Raw genomic sequence first — 19486 nt, 5'->3', positions numbered from 1 at the left:
TTTGTGCCAAGCAAAAAGAATTTACCATATCAACCCGAGTTAGTTCCACTTGATAAACTGCAAAACAGAGTTACTAGTTTGTAATCCACCATGAAGATCTTTAGATTAGAAAATAATAGTGTAACCATGTTTAATTTATTAAATTGTGTGTTATGAACTGTTACATTTACTACTTGAAAGATAATCATTTTTGATATCGTCTGCACAAATAATGACCTGGAACCCCTCAGATGCCTTTCAATGAAAGAAAAAAAATTATTGTATTGACATGACTTACAGTAAAGTCTTACTCATTACTGTGAGGTCTAAAATACATCACCTTCAATTGCATATTAGTGTCCATGCACTTAATTATTTTACATTATTTGGTAAAACTTTGTTAGCCTACTGATTATCATAAAATAAAATAAATTATTTCTTTAAAAAACAAAGTACACTCTTAAAACAAAAATGAAGTTACTAAACAGGGTTCTATATGGAAATGCCATAGAAGAACCATTTTTGGCTCCCAACTTCTCAGTCAAAGTTTCTTATACCCTTTCTTACTTTTATTGTCTCTTTATCCACTGCAAAGAAACTTTTGCAGCAGAAAGACACATGTTAACGGTTCTTTATAATAATATACATCCTGACAAAGCACCTTGAAGCCTTTTTTAAAGAGTGTATGCTGATATTACTGAAATGATGTCATGATTTTACCTCTGTAGCCTATTAGCAAGCACAGTCGCCCACTTGTGCTCATATAACTATAAGACACAAATTTATTTTAAGATTTCTTCTTTAATCTACAGTGCATGTCATTAATTTATTGCCACAAAACTGGTTTACATGTTGATATGTCTAATAAATAAATCTGATGAATATAATGGCATTTTACCTTTTCTAAAATCTTATTTAATGTTTTGTTTATTTTAAGAATTCTTCAGATAATTCTGGTTTAAGATCATCCGGCAGAATAGTATTTTTTTTCTATAAAAATGGATAACACTATACGATTCTGATGATGAGAGTACATTGCATTTTCATTTATTCATTTAGCAGACGCTTTTATCGACAGCAATAAAAAAAGAGCACATTGTTTTCTTTAAAGCTAACAATAAGTGTAGTTAACAAAGCAAAATAAAGACATGAATTAGCTAGATCAAGCAAAATGTCTATAAACAACAATGACGATTAAGTTTATTCATCCTCAAGATCACGGTCATGAATTTGACGTTGAATTCCGATTCAAGACCTCATAGAGAAATGTATAGGTTTTGCGGATCTCATCAACATTTAACATTTCTCAGTACACCGCCATGTAAAGTAAAGCTAAAATCACCTGTGTGCATTTGTTTGTTTGAGTACTCACTCAGATGTTAATACAGACATCATGATCCAGTTGTGTTAAGGTCAGGTTGAGCACGCGGCACAGCAGGTGTGCAAGCTTCAAGCCTGTAGAGCTCACGAGCCGTCTCTCAGGCAGCCGAAAACCATAAGAGCGCCCCAGATGCACATAAGTGTCAATCGAGCAAATTGCTAATTGTCGTTAGACAAACGAGAACTGTGAAAAGTAATGAGGATAATCATAAAAAGACACGATCTAGAACCAAATCACGTTGAAAGAAGTGACATGTTGCCTTTATTTTCAAATCTTCATGAGAAGACAGTAGGCTAGTCGTTAATTTATGGGAAGCTTCTGACAAAGAGATTTATTGTAAAGTAGAGTAACACACGGGTTAGAGAAACTTTTGTTGGCCATAGGAATGTTTATGGCCACGCGTAAAAAAAGAACAATTGAACACACTTCCAAGAACACAGCAAATGACCAATACTACTACTACTACTACTACTCCTACTACTACTACTACTACTAATAATAATAATAATAATAATAATAATAATAATAATAATTATTATTATTATTATTATTATTATTATTATTATTATTATTATTATAGTAATAATAATAATAATAATAATAATTGTGCAACTAAATGTTATTCATAAAAATGCATAGATCATCATAAAAACAGATCGTCAAGAATGGAAAGATATGATAACTGAATTATGATATTGCAATCTGCGAATCTTTTAATGCAGTGCATTTTACAATGTTTCTGAATAGGCACTTTGCAAGCACATCGCATCCACTAACTGTCGGCGACCGAAGAGTTAAAGGGAGGAGACGAAGCGTGTCACGCCTCATTGGGCAGATTATGTGCAGCAAACAAAAAGTGTGTATCTGGGTGCCACTCAGTCAGTGTATCGGCCCCATCTGCACGCCTCTCCACGCTCGCGAATCGTAAGACGGTCGGCAACACTGTCACTTTCAAAAGACGGGGAAATGTACTGACTGCACGGACACCACTCAAGGCACTGAACACATACTTGAAGATATATTGACAGCAATTTCGAAGCCTTGTGGATTATTTTACCTTATCATCATGGTGAGTAAGGTCAATTTTGCAATATAAACAACCGGAGGCTATTAATTCGTGGGACTATGCTGCGCCCAAGCAGCATCCTTTGAGCCCTGTTAAAATCCTGGCAGATGGAGAGGAGAGCGCACTGACTTACTAAGCTATACGTTTGGTCATTGAATCGGGGAAACTGGTTCAGACGTTATTACACTGCCATAAAGTTGAAATGACAGCAAGCCCGTTGGTAACAAAGAGCAATAAATTTCAGCCTGAAACGGGAGGTCAATGACTTCGTCTCCTCTATTTTAGAAATGCGCATATATTCGTCGCTCTTTTATAGTATTTAGCTGAAATGCATATTCATTGGATCCTTTGTGTGATTCTGTGGAATGAGAGTGCGACCTCACAATTACAAAAGGACAGGATCGTGAAAAGAAGGGCAAAATTCACACTAAGGCTTTTTTGTGGATGAAAGGAACTTTAGCATTTGTGCTCCGACAATACGAACGGGAGACAGACGGGTCGTATAAAGCAGCATCTTCTTCACAAATCAATTTTACGCTTAAACGCTGCGCTTACTTTTTCTGTTTTTTGCATGTTTATGGGTTATGTTATGTTTGTTGTTATGCATTTGTTATATTTTCCTTAAACTTTGGAAAATATATTTAATATAAATGGGAATGAAACAGGTGACCTACGTTGTTGACCTACGTCAGCTGAAAAATTGTAAAAAAAGAGAGATTTAAAAAAATATAATTTAGAACTACAGCATAATAATTCTTATTGTAGCCTAATCTGTTCATCCTCAAGATTTACAAGTATACGTGCTTATAACATCTTCCCCTACTTCTGCCGTTGAATTGAAAACCTATTGCAATTTCATGATTTAATCGTAAATAAAGAGAAATCATTGGTAACAGCACGGGACTATTGTTAAAGTGACAATAAAACTTGTTATAAAAACAGACAAGCACTGCTTGAAAGTTATCTAATGTTTGGCATATCAGAAATCCATGCAGGCATTTTTCACACTTTTGTGACACACTGCTAACAATCCTATATTGTGTTTAACAAGTCGCACAAGTAAACTGCAAGTCGCGCGTAACAAAATATGGAAGATTTGCATCATTTGTAAATGTGCATTAGGGGTTCGGAGAAGAAAAATAATTAGCTCCGCGTGCTGCCTTAATTAAAGTCTCAGAAGGAAAGTGCTGGATTATGCTAATGACTAGACATACGTTCCTTCTTGTATAATGAAGCTAAAGGTTAGCTAACATGAAATCAGTGACTTTGACAGTGCTTTTCAAATCAATTCGTTATGGTGTACAATTATAAATAGACCGAAAACTCCTCTAAAAAGATTTTCACCTCAGTCAAAATATTTAAAATGTTTTCAAAATTGCTAAGAGGACGAAAATATAAAAATACGAATTTGTGGTGTATTAAGCTTGTTAATCGGTATGATAAATAGTATTTATATTTTATAGATTTCTTATAGATCTCTTATTTCTTTATAGAAAATATTTTATACAGAATTACTGAATCCGGATATTTTACTTTTTTTAATTTAAAATATAGGCCTCGTCTAATTAACAAATACTTTATTACAGCAGGGTAAATTTTAATATTATATTAAATATTATTTATTAAAAATATTGTAGCAAGTGAGTCTAAGTTTTGTTATTTAATCCTATTATTCCTTTTCAAATTAAAATTCATGTTACAGAAGATGCCGTTACTATTCACCAATATTAATTTGCTCGTATTGTTTTGCAGCAAATGATGGAGGAATGCAGTTCCCAGAGACTGGCCTGGGATGGCGACGCAAAGGCAATGCAGCAGTGTTTAACGGATATTTTTACCAGCGTCTACACAACATGCGACATTCCAGAAAATGCCATTTTTGGCCCATGTGTTCTGAGTCACACTTCACTGTATGACAGCATCGCATTTATTGCCCTGAAGTCCACAGACAAGCGAACGGCGCCTTACATATTCCGGGTACGATACATTTTTGTGTGTATGTTTTCTCTTCCTAGCTAAAAGCCCATTAAAAAAGTTGAATTTGGTACTGGTTATTCTTTTAAAAATTGGAAAGGTCAAAACATACATACATACTCAATTGTTATAGCTTTTGTTACTAAACAGATTTTCTTCTTGGCAATTTAATGGCAATATTAAATTGTATACAGTAATGATGAATTACTCACAGGTGTTTGGACTGTAATGTTCCAGCTGAATATTTGAAGGAGATAGACTGGAGTTGACTTTCTGACCGATTTACTGGTTCTGGGTACAGGTGGACACTTCTGCTGCCAACAGTTCCTCAGAAGGACTTATGTGGCTGAGACTGGTGCAGTCTGCGAGAGACAGAGATGAACAGAATTTAGAGGCCTATGTGAAGAACGGCCAGCTTTTCTACAGGTCACTGAGGAGAATAGAGAAAGACGAAGAGCTCCTGGTTTGGTACGGCAAGGATCTTATTGAGCTGCTGCTCCTAAGTACAGGAAGAAACCATGTCAAAAATAAAGGTAAACTTGCCATTTGTGCCATTTTAAAAAGAGTGGTTGAATAAAAAATTTAGTTTAATGTTAGAAACAGAGACAGAAATGTGTAATCATTGAAGATCTCATTATAATGTTTTTTACAAAAATGTAATTAATTAAATAAGACTAGATTTAAGAAGTTTTTAAAATTTCATCTTCAAATTTTCATCACATATTCATTATTATGTTCCAGTTTGTGGACACCTTTCTTAATATTTCTCTTTTTCTTTATTCTCTGTTGCAGGAACTTCACCCTTTTTGTGCCCAGACTGTAGCCAACGTTTTCAGTTTGAGTTTCCCTTTCTGGCTCATCTAAGGTTTCGCTGCACTAAGAGGCTACAAAGCATGGGAAGCCCAGAAGAGGAGGCCAGGGATACAAGTGACCAGGCTAGTCTACCTCCTGCCAGGTCCAGTCCCAAGCTGGGCCGATCTGATGGCTTTTCCAATCCGCAGGACGGAAAACCATCCACAGACTTCCATAATCTTGCCAGGGATTTAGAGAATAATAGAACCAGTCCACCAAGCGACAAAGAGGCTGAAATCCTGAGCGAGAACTCTGGAAAGCGCAAGTTCTCCGACATGGAGGACAGCAGGAATTGTGGATTATCCCGGCCTCTCAAGTCCAAAGAGGAGTTGGCCAACTCGGCACAGCAGTACCGTGGTGTGTACGGTCTGGATGAGAGCAGGCGGGCTTACTCTCCTTCTGTTACAGAGTCAACAGAAACCAAAAGAAGCGCTTTTACAGAGGTCAAAAAGTCACCTCAGAGCTTAAAGCACAGTGGCAAAAACTCCAGCAACTCTGAGAACAAGGAGGTTGGTCGGCCCAGCAGCAACCCGACTGAAAAACACCTAAACATCAGACAGGTTCTCAGCGAGACTCAGCCCCCGCAGTCCAGAATGGAGACCTCATCAATTGGCAGTGCTTTCACTTCGGTGCCCCAGCAGGGCGGTGGAGGATCGGAGAGAAAGAGTGCCTTTAGCCAGCCGTCTCGCACCTTCTCACAGCTATCACCTCTCGTCATGGCACCCAAGCTTCTGCCGGCAGTAGACTGCCATCCTGCAGTGGGTGACACTGTCTCTTCCAGTAGACTTTACCAGGCGGACCACCTCGCCGCAAAGCTCCAGGGCTCAGAACTAGGCAGCAACTGCCCTGTGCCGGGTGGGATGGCAAAACAGAACCCTTTCCTTTATGCCACAGCTTTCTGGCCAAAGACCTCAGGCCCCATCCAGCTGCAGATGCCCTCTGCTCTTACACTACTGCCCCCTTCGTTCACTTCTCTTTGTCTACCTGCCCAGAACTGGTGTGCCAAGTGCAATGCCTCCTTCCGCATGACCTCTGACCTTGTCTACCATATGCGCTCACACCACAAAAAGGAATATTCAATGGAACCACTGGTTAAAAGAAGGAGAGAAGAAAAGTTAAAGTGTCCAATCTGTAATGAATCTTTCCGGGAGCGGCATCACCTTTCCCGACACATGACGTCTCACAACTAAGTTTTTAAGGATTAATATTTCATTTTTTCCTACTTTCTTTTTATCTTGGTAAAGGAGAAGTTCCAATTTTGTATCAAAAGGGAATACGGTTAATCTGGATGAGTAATTTGTTCTCAATTCGAAAAGACGTTGTTTGATTTCTTCAAATGTCATGTTTTTGTGTATGAAGATACATTTTGACTTATTGTAAAAACCTAAAATCTATTTATTATATGAAGCACTTATTATTTGAAAAAGGACAATATTAATGTAAGTGTTCTTTGAACTCTGTACATATTAATGTATAATGTACATAAATCAAGATGCAGATCCATTTCTTTGAGATTTATTCAATGACGTTATCTATATATGCATATAAGGATATTGAAAACTGGGAATATGATGTGTATTTAAGAGTGCATGTAAATTATAGGGACTGGTTTAAAATGCATTCTATTTGAAACAATGTAAATACTTGTTTTGTTTGAATACAAAGTGTAATATTTTGTGTCTGTGAAGAATAGATAAGTGTTTCTTCCTTTTGCTGAAATTTACTATTTGATAGTTTATCTAATCATGTTGAATGCTTTGACAATAAAATAGATTTATTTTCATCTGACTGTGTCATTAACTCTGTCTGAATATAAATTAATTTGAAATAATACAGCAAATAGCGGAGATTACAAGTCATATGACATTTAAAAAGAAAGCAAAGGCGCTATATATTTAAATTCGTGGGTGGTTTTCATCGCAATAATGTAAACAAGCAATCTTTTATAATTTTGCTTCTGAGTTGGTTCAGTTCCTACGTCTCAACACCCGCGATTTTAATTCACAAAGAAATTGCCTTCGACAAACAGTCCATTTTAATTGACAACTGTATTAGACATATAATAAAACGTGTTTAAGCGACGGTTTTAGGTCTATTCGACAATAGCCTAAAATATAAAATTCAAAATTAATTGACCTTGTAACCTGGGTCGATTCACTGAAAACCTTCGCGTGTCTGTCTGGTTTAATACTTAAAATATTTATCGTAATATACTAGGCTACGTTTTGTAAAGAAATAATAATCATTATAAAATTATTAACTAATAATAATTAACTAATAACAATTCATTAAAAACAATCGACTAATATATTCATGATTAATGTAGGCCTATATGCAAAATAGCGAGGTGACAAAAATGTGTTTAATTGAAAAAACGGCATAGGCCTATTGTTTAAATTTAACCCAAGGTGCGCTCTCTTCATTCACACTAGTGTCACAATACGATATGATACTTTTTGGTTTGTTTGTTTGTTTGTTTTAATACGCTTTGTTATAAACATCCAGTAAACCAAATGCTTCAGGAAATCACATTTATTTGAGTCCATCTTTTTATTATTAGCCTTGAAAAGATAAAAAGGCCTAAAATGAATACGGAAAAAAATCCTAAAACGCCTAGCTGCTGTAATTTTACAAAGGTTTACTGTCTCAGACAAAAACCACAAACGCCTTCTCTTAATTAAAATGATATAACCCGCATTTCGACATTTATTACATAGCCTATGTATAGGGCCACATGTAGCCTAGCCTACAAAAATAAAACATAGGAATTAAAACCTTAAGCGCTATGAATTTAAACGTCATAGTCAGCCGTGATTTGCGATGGCTATTTAGCAACATTAGACAATGAAACAACACATTATGCTTTGTTTAATATTTCAATCATATGCTTTACCAACTATAAATTAATATCAGAACTTACAATGTCTCTTGAAAGCAAAAAGCTGGGTGGAAGCAGGACAAAAGTAGCTCAACAGTGACACCAAGCTTTTATAATAAAAATTTCAACCCAATCGGGATTTTTTATATTGGATTGTGATTTCCCGCAATAGCAGGGCCTTAGTGCACCACCTAACGGTCGATAGAGGGAGTAACATAACCAAAATTTAATTCAGTTTATGGGTACTTTTAAAAAAGGTGAAAGACAAAAAAGAAATAAAGATAAAGAAATTCACCAAAAAAATAAAGGCTAAAATATTTACAAAATAAACACACAGTTTCTTTAAATTTAATCTGAAAAGCATGCAGTGTAAACACATTACATTTGAAATGTTACCTTTCCTAAGCATACAATGAAATAATTATATCCAAAACATGAGGTAATGGCCTGGGAGATGATGATAGTCACTTATACTTAGGAAAGATATTTATTGCCTGACTCATGTTTGTGGTTAAAGCGATCTGTGCCTTCATAAGCTCCAGTTTCATTTGTCACTGTATCACTCAGCACCCCCAGGTCAGGTTTAGTTTATACCCTTCTCACACATGGCCAATGCGGTCACCCTTGGCTAACCTAGCTGGCCCGCTTCTCATACTTTATGCGTGATTGCGTCCCATGGTGAACCTCTCTTTCCTGCATCTGTCTCTTCCCTTCATCTTTCTGTTGTTCTGTAACATCATGTCAGTGGGGCCCTTGAATCAAAATAGGTCTGCATGAGATACGTAGATCTCAAAGTGTATTTATAGATTATTCACATTAAGGATGCAGTGATATACGAGATTGTGGTGAGAAGAATGAGAAAGCCAAATGCATGATTTATAACTGCTGACTTGTCGGTTAAAATATTTGTTATTTATTTGTAATTACATGATCATTTTTTTATTGTAATTTATCTATCAGACCAAAAATAGTCTCTCTTTCTTTATTTTGTTTTGTTTCTGTGCTCCAGCTACTGTACATCTACAAGTAATATTTAAACAAGAAGCACCAAACAACAGGTTGCTCGAGTTATTTAAAGCATTACACATTCAATCCTTCTCTGCGCTGACATGTACAAATTTACACTTAGCGTTCACTTCAAAGATGAACAGATCCGCTTTATAGGCATGCTTTTGCACTTACAATGCTCTCTATATTCCTCAACTGTTTGTACCTGTCTTATGGATCTGCGTTGCAGATTCTGTGCATTGCTTAGACTCGAGTAATAGACAGATCTGAGAGCATGCAAGTATTTAGACTGCACCTGTCCCTCCTCTTCAAAGTTCTGCCCTTCATATATCAAACACTAAATCTTCAACCAAAGGAAACAGCTTAAAATTAATTGATTTTAGTTATCTCGGGATATACCACTTATCAGAGCTCTGTATCCTTGGTTTGCATAACCTACATTGGAGAACAGAATGTGTTTTAATTTTATATATCTTCTTATGTTTGTTTAAAGTAATGCCATTTTGTCATAAAAAGGAGTTTCTGGTTAACATATTTCTGTATATTTTATGTTTACGAGACCATACTCAGTTTTTTAAAATAGATTTGTCATTTGAATGCATTTAAAAAAGCAAACCTGTCATTCACACTTGACAGTTATAGTTACCTAAGCACGCAGGTGTCAGTAGCTCAGTCACTAACAATGTCAGACACAGCTGTCGTTCACTCTACCAATGCTACAGGCTAAACCGCAATCAAACATAAATAATGCAACTGCACGAGGTGCATGACTGTTAATATAGGCAACAGCACCATCACATTATCACAGTTGGGTCATGCAGGGCCATGACATGCATGTGATTAACAACAACAAGCTTTACTAAGCGACAACATATTTTATCAGGACTGACACCGATGTTCATTTATCACAGCGCATAGGATGCATCTTTCATTTCTTTGCAGACACAAGCCACTTTAAGCATTTTGCCCTGGAGGTAAAATATAGACCTTCGGAAATCCACAGTAAAACTACACCTAACTAATCTTTCAACGCTGCACAGGCATTTTGAATGTCCGGCTCTGATTACTGCATCGCCTCTGAGCCAAAGCAGTCAGGTAGGGCTAAAGGTGGATTTATGCCAGGGGAAGTGTACAGGAAACTCCCCCCTGATTGGTGTTGAGGGGAATGGTGACTGTTTGTTGGTTTTACTAGATAGGAATAAAGTCCAGAAATCGGGGGGAGGATGAGAACACTTCAAAAGATGCATTTCTCTGTTCAACAGTGAGGGATATGGGCCTACATCAGAGAGCCAAGCAATTTCCGTAGCCTCAACTCTGACCTGGAGGAATGGAGGGTGAAGCAAAAAGCCTGGCACTCAAACGAAGATGTATAGATCGCAGAGAAAAGCAGATGTGGATGGGGATAATGTATTGGAACAGGAATGTTGTTACAGAAAGTTTTCAGAAGGCGGTCAAGGAGAGACCATCTGAGCGTTGTTGGGTAAATGTTTCAGTTGCATAGTTTTAGAAAAAACGTTGAAAAAATGCATCTGCCCTCTAATAACAATGCAGAATAATAATTTAATCATTTTCAAAATTAACTATATAGGTGACACCAAAGTGCTGTAACACATTTGGTCTCAATAGCCTCTTTCACACAGTAACTCTGGAAAATTACCATGAATTTACCAGAATGAATTTACCAGTGAATACAAAAATGTGCTGTTCACACATGCAGTGACATTCCGTCTTTTTACCAGTAAGACATCATTCACACATCAGAATCAAACTACCGGTAAATTCGTTGAGAAAGCGGAAGTTACCTGTGGCGCGCAGCGAGCTCGGTGTTGTATTTGTAAACAATCCACGTCGTTCATATCCACGGTCCGTATTTTGTTGTTTTCACGTCTGTGGTAAACGCTGACGGTCGCGAAGTTGCTCGTGACCAAACAACATGCATTAGGTGACGTCAAACCGAAAATGCGTCTTAAACAACAGTAGGGGAGAGTGGGGTAAAGTGAGACATTTTTTACATTTGCTCCCCTCTAAGCGAGCTAAAATGATATATCAGTCAAATTTACACATTTCCCATTAATTCAGGATGTTTCCTAGCTATGGAAATTACCAGAATGTATTCAGGACGAAGAGCAGTGAAAATATGATTGTTTTAAAAAAAGTGGTCTTGTGTCTCACTTTACCCCAGCTTAGGGGTAAACTGAGACAGACAAGAAAAATCAAGGGGGTAAAGTGAACCAGCTCGGGGTAAACTGATCCACTTACTTTTTCCACTCTGAAACTACCATAACAGCACATATTGTAACAGATAAAATCCTGACGGCTAGCTTGACAACCACACATTCCAGAACTAATGTTGGACTAGTAACAGAATCAAGGGGATTGGTCAATTAAGAACATTATTTTTCTAAACACTTGAAAGTACAGTAACTCTGAACCAAAATCAAATACAACATAACATAATTCAAAAGTTATATTTTTTGGCCAGTTTTTGCCTTTATTTAACAGTGAGTTTTGGAGAGGAGAGGAAAGTACAGGGAGGAGAAAAGGGTATTGGATCGGCAAATGACCACGAGCCGGGAATCGAACTCCCAGAAAGTGTGAAAGCACCACATGTCGGAGCGCTGCCCACTGTAGACCATTGGCTCCGACAATTCAAATTTTTTTAATTAACATTCAAATGACATATAGAACCAGTTAGATTAGAACGCAGTCTGGGGGTCAGAACAAAGGACCCTTAGAGCCAGCTAGTGTCTGCGGGTCAGCGCAAAAGACAATCAGAACCATCTATCAATATTTCTATCCCTTGCAGCTGCTCTTACTGTGGGTTCACACCAGACGTGAGTTCAACGATTTGTGCAAGTAGATTACATTCAAAGTTAATGCAAAGACACGATCAGACGCATCCTCGCCTGGGGCGATGCGAATGACGCCATATGAGCAGAGCATTTGCCGCGAAAACACGCACTATTCACCTCAAACATGTCTTCGCCCAAGTTGAAAATATTTATCTCGAACGAAAAATTAGCATGACACAATGTTAAATCCCGTGAGTAATCTAGAGTGAATAATGCTACGTACACACCAAATGCGGGGCAGTGCGTTACTTTATCTAGATTACTCGCAGGATTTAACATTGTGTAATGGAATTTTTCGCTCAAGTTGAATATTTTCAAATTGGGCGAAGACATGTTTGCGGCGAATAGCGCGTGTTTTCGTGGAAAACGCGCCACCCATAATCACGTCATTCGCATCGCCACATGCGAGGACGTGTCTGATTGCGTCTTTGCATTGACTTTGTATGTAATCTACTTGCGCAAATTGTTGAACTTGTGTCTGGTGTGAACCCACAGTACCATGATGCCTCGCGTTTGGTGTGTACATAGCATTAGAGAATTCTTTCCTTCCTTGACCTAAGCAGCTGCACTCTCCATCTCCTCAAGGGGTGTTTTTCCTCAGGCTGTCTTCCTGGTGTATTGACTAGGCATAATGTTTTTTCTGCAATGTTTATAACATTAAAAATAAAACATATGTAATGTAATATTACATTAAAATATGTTTTAGACTAAACTGAACTTGTGCCTCGTGTCTCACTTTACCCCACATCATTTGTCTCACTTTACCCCACCACCACATTTTGGAAAAAAACTCTCTCTCTTGGAAATTCAGGCTAATCTTCAGCTAGCATCAACACAAGGTTTTATATGTTGGTAGTTCATAAACATGTGTGATATAAGTTTTTCTACCTGAATCAATTTGCTTTGGCACAACAGTTGATTAAGTTGACAGCAAGAAAATTTACTTTTACAAGCAAAAAATATATTTTTGTGAAACATGTTAACCACAGCAGCATGAGGTCCTGTCCTTCATGGCCGAGGGGAAATTTGAGGGGCTTAAAAACATAATGGTCATAGGACCACAAATGTGTTCCGTTGCCTTAGATACAGGGGGTGTCTCACTTTACCCGATGTCTCACTTTACCCCACTCTCCCCTACTGCTTGCACATTAGGCTTCACAGAGGGCGTACTAAGGACGTCGGCAATTAGATGGTAAGCTGTTTTAAACAACTTTGGTGAAGAAATGTGGACGTAAACTTTAGGTGTGCTCGACTTTTAATCAGCATGTGTGTGGAAAAGTCCGTAAACAGTGCGGGGATAAACGCGTCATTTGTTTTAAACGTTTTGATTGGCCCGAAGCTGTCAGCGTGGTCTGACGTCGTCCGTTCTAAATGCCGGTAATCTATATTTTTGTGTTCACACTTAGCACTTATTGGTAAATTACTGGTAATCTTACAGTCTCTCTTTCTGGTAAATTGGCAGCACTTATTTACCGGAAAGGTTCTGTTCACACATGACCTGTTACCTGCAATTTACCAGTAAATTACCAGTAAAGACTGTATGTGTGAAAGGGACTAATGTCTGTTACAGTACACTGCAAGAAGAAATCTACTTGACCATCATTAAAGTATCTACTTCTTCCACCATTTTCATGTCCGTGGCACAACTTTCTTTTTTGTGTCATTTTATGTATTGTTTTCTGTTGTTTTATCCTATTTTTAAATCATTGTTCCTTGGGGTTGGGTTAGATTTGGGGTTTGGTTTAGAATGTGTTCATGTATTGGTTTCTACATGTTTTCCTTCTTTTTTTTTAAACTATTCTCGCCTGGAGTTGGGGTTTGGGTTAGGATGGCTAAAAATGTAACAGAAAGTGATTCTAACCCAAAGTGACAATGGTAAGAATATAGAAAAAAAATGACACGAACAAGAAAGTCATGCAACGGACATGAAAAAGACATTTGTGCTCAAGGCACGAAAAAAGCTGAATTTCTAACTGGGAGGGTGACTTCTTTTTAGGTGGGTTTAAAATAACAAATCATTACAATTTTTATGTTTCCTCCTAAGTTTTATGAATTTAAGTCAAATACTGTGAAATTTAGAGAAAAAGGGGGGAAATTTTGATATTTAGTTAAATCTCAAATGAAATGGATACATCAGTCATACAGAACCACTGTGACTGCAAAGTGTCATGCGACAAGCCTGATGATGCATTATAAAATAATAGTTGCAATTTTACAAAATCATAATGGGTAGTAATTTTAAATGCTATTATGTTGTTTAAATATAATTTCTTTTCAATTCCATTATTTAAAAAAAATTCTATCCATGAAATTCACTCCCCGGGCCCGGACTCCGTCCCCCCGTGTTCTCCCCATTTCCAGCCCTGCATAAAGTATACATAAATGTGACCCTGCCTGTGAAAGCTCAACATTTTTGTGATCTACTTCTACATAATGTAAAACCATCCTTCAAAATGCAAAGAACATTCTGTGAAAATAACTTTGATATCTTTATTATTGAGTAAAGCCATGTCAAAGTCTGAAATGAAAGCTAAATCAATGATTGAAATCAAACTTTGATGCTGCTAATCTCATAATTATATTATATTATGAGACTGTAAGTGAAAGTGACATGTTCGTCAAGTATTACCAAACTCGAAATGTGACCTCTGCACTTAACCTATCCCATTGTAGTAAACACATGCACTACAAGTCATGAACACACACACACACACACACATGGAGCAATGGGCAGCTATCACTGCAGCGTCTGGGGAGCAATCGGATCTTGAAAAACATGCCGTGCTCAAGGGCACCTCAGTCACAAAGGGTCACAAACACATTCAACATAGACTAACAAAAACCCCAAACACTCTTAACAACTGTAGGATTATATTAAACTCTATGGGTCGATTTCCCGGACAGGGTTTATCCTAATCCCAGACTTGAGCTGCCTTATTTTTAAAACATCTTGATATATCTTATATCAGTGCCATTGCTTTGTTCAAGATGCACACCAGTATTGTTTTTGGTAAGGATTGTTTGTAAAAACTACTTAAATGTCCAAATATCACTAAGGCCTAGTCCTGGATTAATCTAAACCCTGTATGGGAAACCACCCCTTAATTTTGTTCCTTCTCTGTTGGTCCAATAATAATACTTTGATACATGTATTATAACCTTTTCTGTGCTGACCCATGATATTTCCATGTCTTTCATTGACATTCAGGTGAAATGTTTTTGTGAAAGTTCTTCTAGTATATCAAATGAAACTTATCAAATGAAGATATCCTGATGATTTGGATGACACAATTTCATTATTTAACATCTAACAATAATACAAAAATCAAACTATAAACAGACATCAAGTTCACAACAGTCTCACAACTGTCCTCTCTTTATAACTATGTAAAAGAAATCAAAAAGAGGCCCCATGAAGAGTTTTAATAGTCAAGCTTAGAAAAGCCCATTGGATGATCCACTTAATCCTCCAGTGAAGTGCTGCACCAATAGATAACAAATCATGTAATGATACACTGACAGAACCCTTTAAAAAAAACTCATAATGTGTAACATTTAAGTACAGATATGTACCTTACATATTGACCAATTTCGTGTTTGCAAACAGAGATGACGTTTTTTTGTGGGCGGAGCCAAACTGGTTGCAGAAAGTGACTGCTCCGCAGTAGGGTTGTGAAGTGTTTTAGCATTAAACCGTGATTTTTATGGATCCGGTGTTCTGTCGAAGTCTGATTCCCCTATGTTTCCCTTTAGTGCAATGTTTCTTATAGCGTTTTAGTTACGTTACGTTTATTTTTTAGATAGGTAAAAAGTTTAAATGGCTTGGCTACTGATATGCATGTATGTAATGTATATGTATTTTTCTTTTTTGCTAAATCAATTATTTTTACAGTCTGAATCGCTAAAAGTACATATAAAAGCAATACTATCATGTATTATATATAATAGCGTTTATTAAATATTTCATAATTTTCCTGTTTTTTATTATTTCTTCCTTAATAAATTATAATTGTAACGTGATAAAAACGCTATAAGCAACACATGGAGGGAACAGACTTCGACAGAACACCGGACATCTTCTCTACTTATTTTCTATTCTAATTATTAAAAGATTTCCAGATGATTTCCTCGCTCCATTCTGTCCGTTTAAGGGCTTATTGTAATCATAAACACCTACGTTTATCTTCAAATGATGTCTTCGACGATGGTATTCTATAAAAATGAAAGCCATCTTTTTTGGCATTCTTATTCTGACACTTAACAGCACAACAGGACATTTTCTAGTGAGTTATCTTGCTCTTTTCACTCGTGTCTAATTCATTTCCACTGTTTTTCTGCAACCGCATTGCGCACGCAGCTTGCAGTGACGTAACTGTGACGTCTACTCTAAATTGGTCTATAGGCACTCTTTCAGTACAACAGTGTACTTTTTGAAAGAGTAGCACCCCAGTGACAGCTTTTGTACCTTTTTTTCTGAGAGTGTACTTATTGACACCTTTCAAGTGTTTATTGGTAACCTCAAACTGTCTAATGCAGAGAAAGTAGACCCCCTGTTTGTTTATACCATGACAAATCTGTCAGTAGGTACCGGTCTCTCTCCATTGGCAATGTCTTGTCATTGGTTGCAGTGCTCATTGACAGACAGCTCTTTCTGTAACAAGTGAACAGGTGCTTCTCTGTTCCTCACCAAATGCCCTCAGACAGTCTGCAAAAACACACTGACTTTCTCACACATGAATGGTGGACTACTTTGTCCAAAGCAAATGTCTAGATCGATGCACAGATTAAATGCCTGTCTGAACTGTGGACTTGTTTAAAATGCGTGGCCACTTTGCTCCAGCTTTTAGAAACGGGAGAAGGGAACAGGGTGAGAATCTTTGACCCTTGAGCACAGCTTAAAAATGTATCTCTGCTTTAAAGAAGGCTCAATACAAAAAGTAAAAAAAAACTTGCTGTGGTGGAATGTTTGGATGACGGGCACGTTTGCAAGGACTAATGTTAAGAAGTGTTTCTGGGGTCATAGCACATACACCCTCAAGCAAATTAAAATCCTCTTGCCATACTCCATTTCAAAAATAAATATTAGTAATTCCCAGAGTGGTCTGCAAAGTGCTTGTGTTCAAGAAATCCTGGGAAAAAAATGGAATTTGAAAAAAAAGTTGTGTTAAAGCGGACCTCTACATCAATGTTAATATTTGGCCAAAGGCACCCTGTTCTTTAACAGCTGATTGGATTCCCTGCTCCCACCTATGTACTCCCTATTATATAATACAACAAGTCATGTAATTATATAATATTTTACTTAAAAATGTTTTGATATATTACATATACAAATAGCTTAACTATTTCCCCGCAATTGAATTAAGAGAAAACGCTTCCCTGCCAATGACGAGTATTTCCGTCTTTCTGCAATACGGCTATTATCCACCACCGCTCTTCCATGACTTATAAAACCCGGAAGTATTGCACTAGGGCAAACAGCTGTATGTCTGTGAATTATATTCAGTTTTTTGATGAAACCTACCCACATTAGAGAGATAATAAAAAGAGAAGAGGGTCTGTTCTTTCATTTGATATATTGTATGTTTATATATTTTAAGAAGAACATTTTCTGGAAGGCATTAAACTTTTGTGAAAATCATGAAAAATGCTGGCGCTGGCTGGCAACTTTTAAAAAAACACTGGTGGGGAAAGAGTTAAGAAGCATCACCTCTCAAGATAGAGACTTCACAATGACAGTTCAACCAAAATTGATTGAGCAGTAATAAGTCAGATAGTCTTAACACTATCCAGACTGTCATTTTTGTGGCAGTACCTAAAAATTAATTTCCATCCCTTTTACTTAAGGTTTAATGTCCAGATAACAACCGCCAGTGCCAAAACAAATGATTTTTCCCCCAGAAAGCAAGAGCTGCATGAAACTACAAAGTTGTTGAAAGCCAGGATCATTGATGAATCAATCAGGGTCATCAGTGTTTAATGTTTATATGCATCTGGGTATTACCTCACAGTTACTGGAGCTTCCAACACAAATTAATTGCCTTCACAATTTGGGAGGTATACTGATCTGTACTGTTTACATTGAAGCGATCAATCCATGTTGTGCAGCAAGTGAAACAAAGAAGAAACTACTTCACAGACCTCCCTGTCTGGATCATTTATCTAGTGATTAAGACTGTAATGTTTTCAGGACGCATTCTTTTAAAATTAAAATGTCTGGAGGCTTCCTTCACAAAGGTAACTTTAGATGATGTAAGAACTTGAGGTGTCTGGTAAAAATCTAAACATACGGTGTTCCCAGGGGTGTAGCAGCCATGGGGGAAGGGGGGGGGGGGGGGTTGTCCCCAGCACTTTTTTGACACAGTGCCAACATTTCTATCTGTGTTAACTTGGTAATGATAATTCATTTAAACCAATTATTATTGCATCATCAAGATTATTGCTCACAACTATTATGGACATTGGTCAAAACATTTTAAAACTATGTGATTTAGTGATTTATTTTAGCTTCATATATTTTATCATTGTGGATTTCTTGAAAATTGTAAAAATATTATCTCGTCTCATTCTCGTGAACGCAATCTCCTGTCTCGCCTTGTGGAGTAGGTGTCTCATCACACCCCTAGTAGTTCTACTGGTTCATGGCACTAGCCGTCATGAGTTCGACATTCAGGGAACACACACATTTATTAAGTTCCATTTTGTACGATCTCAAAAGGTACAACATTTAAATGTGTTGTATACCCACCCATAAAGGTACAAAAATTAACCTTTGAGGGTACCACCCAAGTGACAGAAAAGGTACAGTTTTTTTTCTGACAGTGTATATTTTAAAACCACTTTGAAAGAACACATCAAATTCAGACTTACGCAACTGCAAAGTATTTCTTTTTGTAAAGGCATGCAGGCATGCACCTATGGCATTGCCAGAAATTTGTTATAATTAAAGGCATTATATTTATATCATAAAACTAAATTAATAATCCCTAGAAAAAGTTTTAAAATCAAACATAGGGGAAGTCATCATAACATCATATTATGAAGTAATACAAATGGGTTTAAAAATTTTTTTAAACATGCTGGTAGCATTTAATAACTCATGTTTAAAATAATGTACTTTAGTATGCTACAGAAAATGTCTAATTATTTTCATATCAAGCCTGACAAAACATATAAAGTGGATAAAGTTCCATAACAAAATATTTGTTGAAACAGAAAAGGCAAAAGTCTTTCAACACGTTTGTGTTTGCATTTAACATGGTGACACTTTGGAAACATATCAAACTGTGGGTGGTGTACACAATGAAAAATAATCTGAGCTGGATACGAAAAATTTGCATTTTTGATCTTAATAGAGGAAGCTCTAAAGGATTGTCTTATTGTGATTTTTTTAAGGATCATATATCGCTTGTGTGCATAAATGACTGTAACAAGTAAACTAAAAAATAAGATTATTATTATTATTATTATTATTATCACATTTTCTGAATTATGCT

At 36.8% G+C, this 19486-nt stretch overlaps 1 protein-coding gene across 1 annotated transcript; it reads left to right on the top strand.

The window, feature by feature from the left end:
* The first annotated feature begins 2230 nt into the window (after positions 1 to 2230).
* On the top strand, positions 2231 to 7035 carry prdm8b (PR domain containing 8b). The gene is made up of 4 exons (XM_065267125.2): positions 2231 to 2429; positions 4179 to 4403; positions 4702 to 4933; positions 5193 to 7035. The coding sequence occupies exons 1-4, from the start codon at positions 2427 to 2429 to the stop codon at positions 6440 to 6442; spliced, it is 1710 nt and encodes a 569-aa protein (XP_065123197.1). The 5' UTR covers positions 2231 to 2426; the 3' UTR covers positions 6443 to 7035.
* The last annotated feature ends 12451 nt before the right edge of the window (positions 7036 to 19486 follow it).

Source organism: Paramisgurnus dabryanus, chromosome 5, assembly GCF_030506205.2.
Source record: "Paramisgurnus dabryanus chromosome 5, PD_genome_1.1, whole genome shotgun sequence".
In the NCBI taxonomy this organism is placed as follows: Eukaryota; Metazoa; Chordata; class Actinopteri; order Cypriniformes; family Cobitidae; genus Paramisgurnus; species Paramisgurnus dabryanus.
Note: the sequence above shows the minus strand (reverse complement) of the source record. Positions and strands in the feature narration are given on the sequence as shown.

Bases quoted from the DNA above. Each gene is read 5' to 3' on its own strand.
- prdm8b (XM_065267125.2), top strand. The intron at 4,404-4,701 runs GTACGATACATT...TTCTGGGTACAG, and splicing joins CGGCGCCTTACATATTCCGG to GTGGACACTTCTGCTGCCAA. The intron at 4,934-5,192 runs GTAAACTTGCCA...TCTCTGTTGCAG, and splicing joins AAACCATGTCAAAAATAAAG to GAACTTCACCCTTTTTGTGC.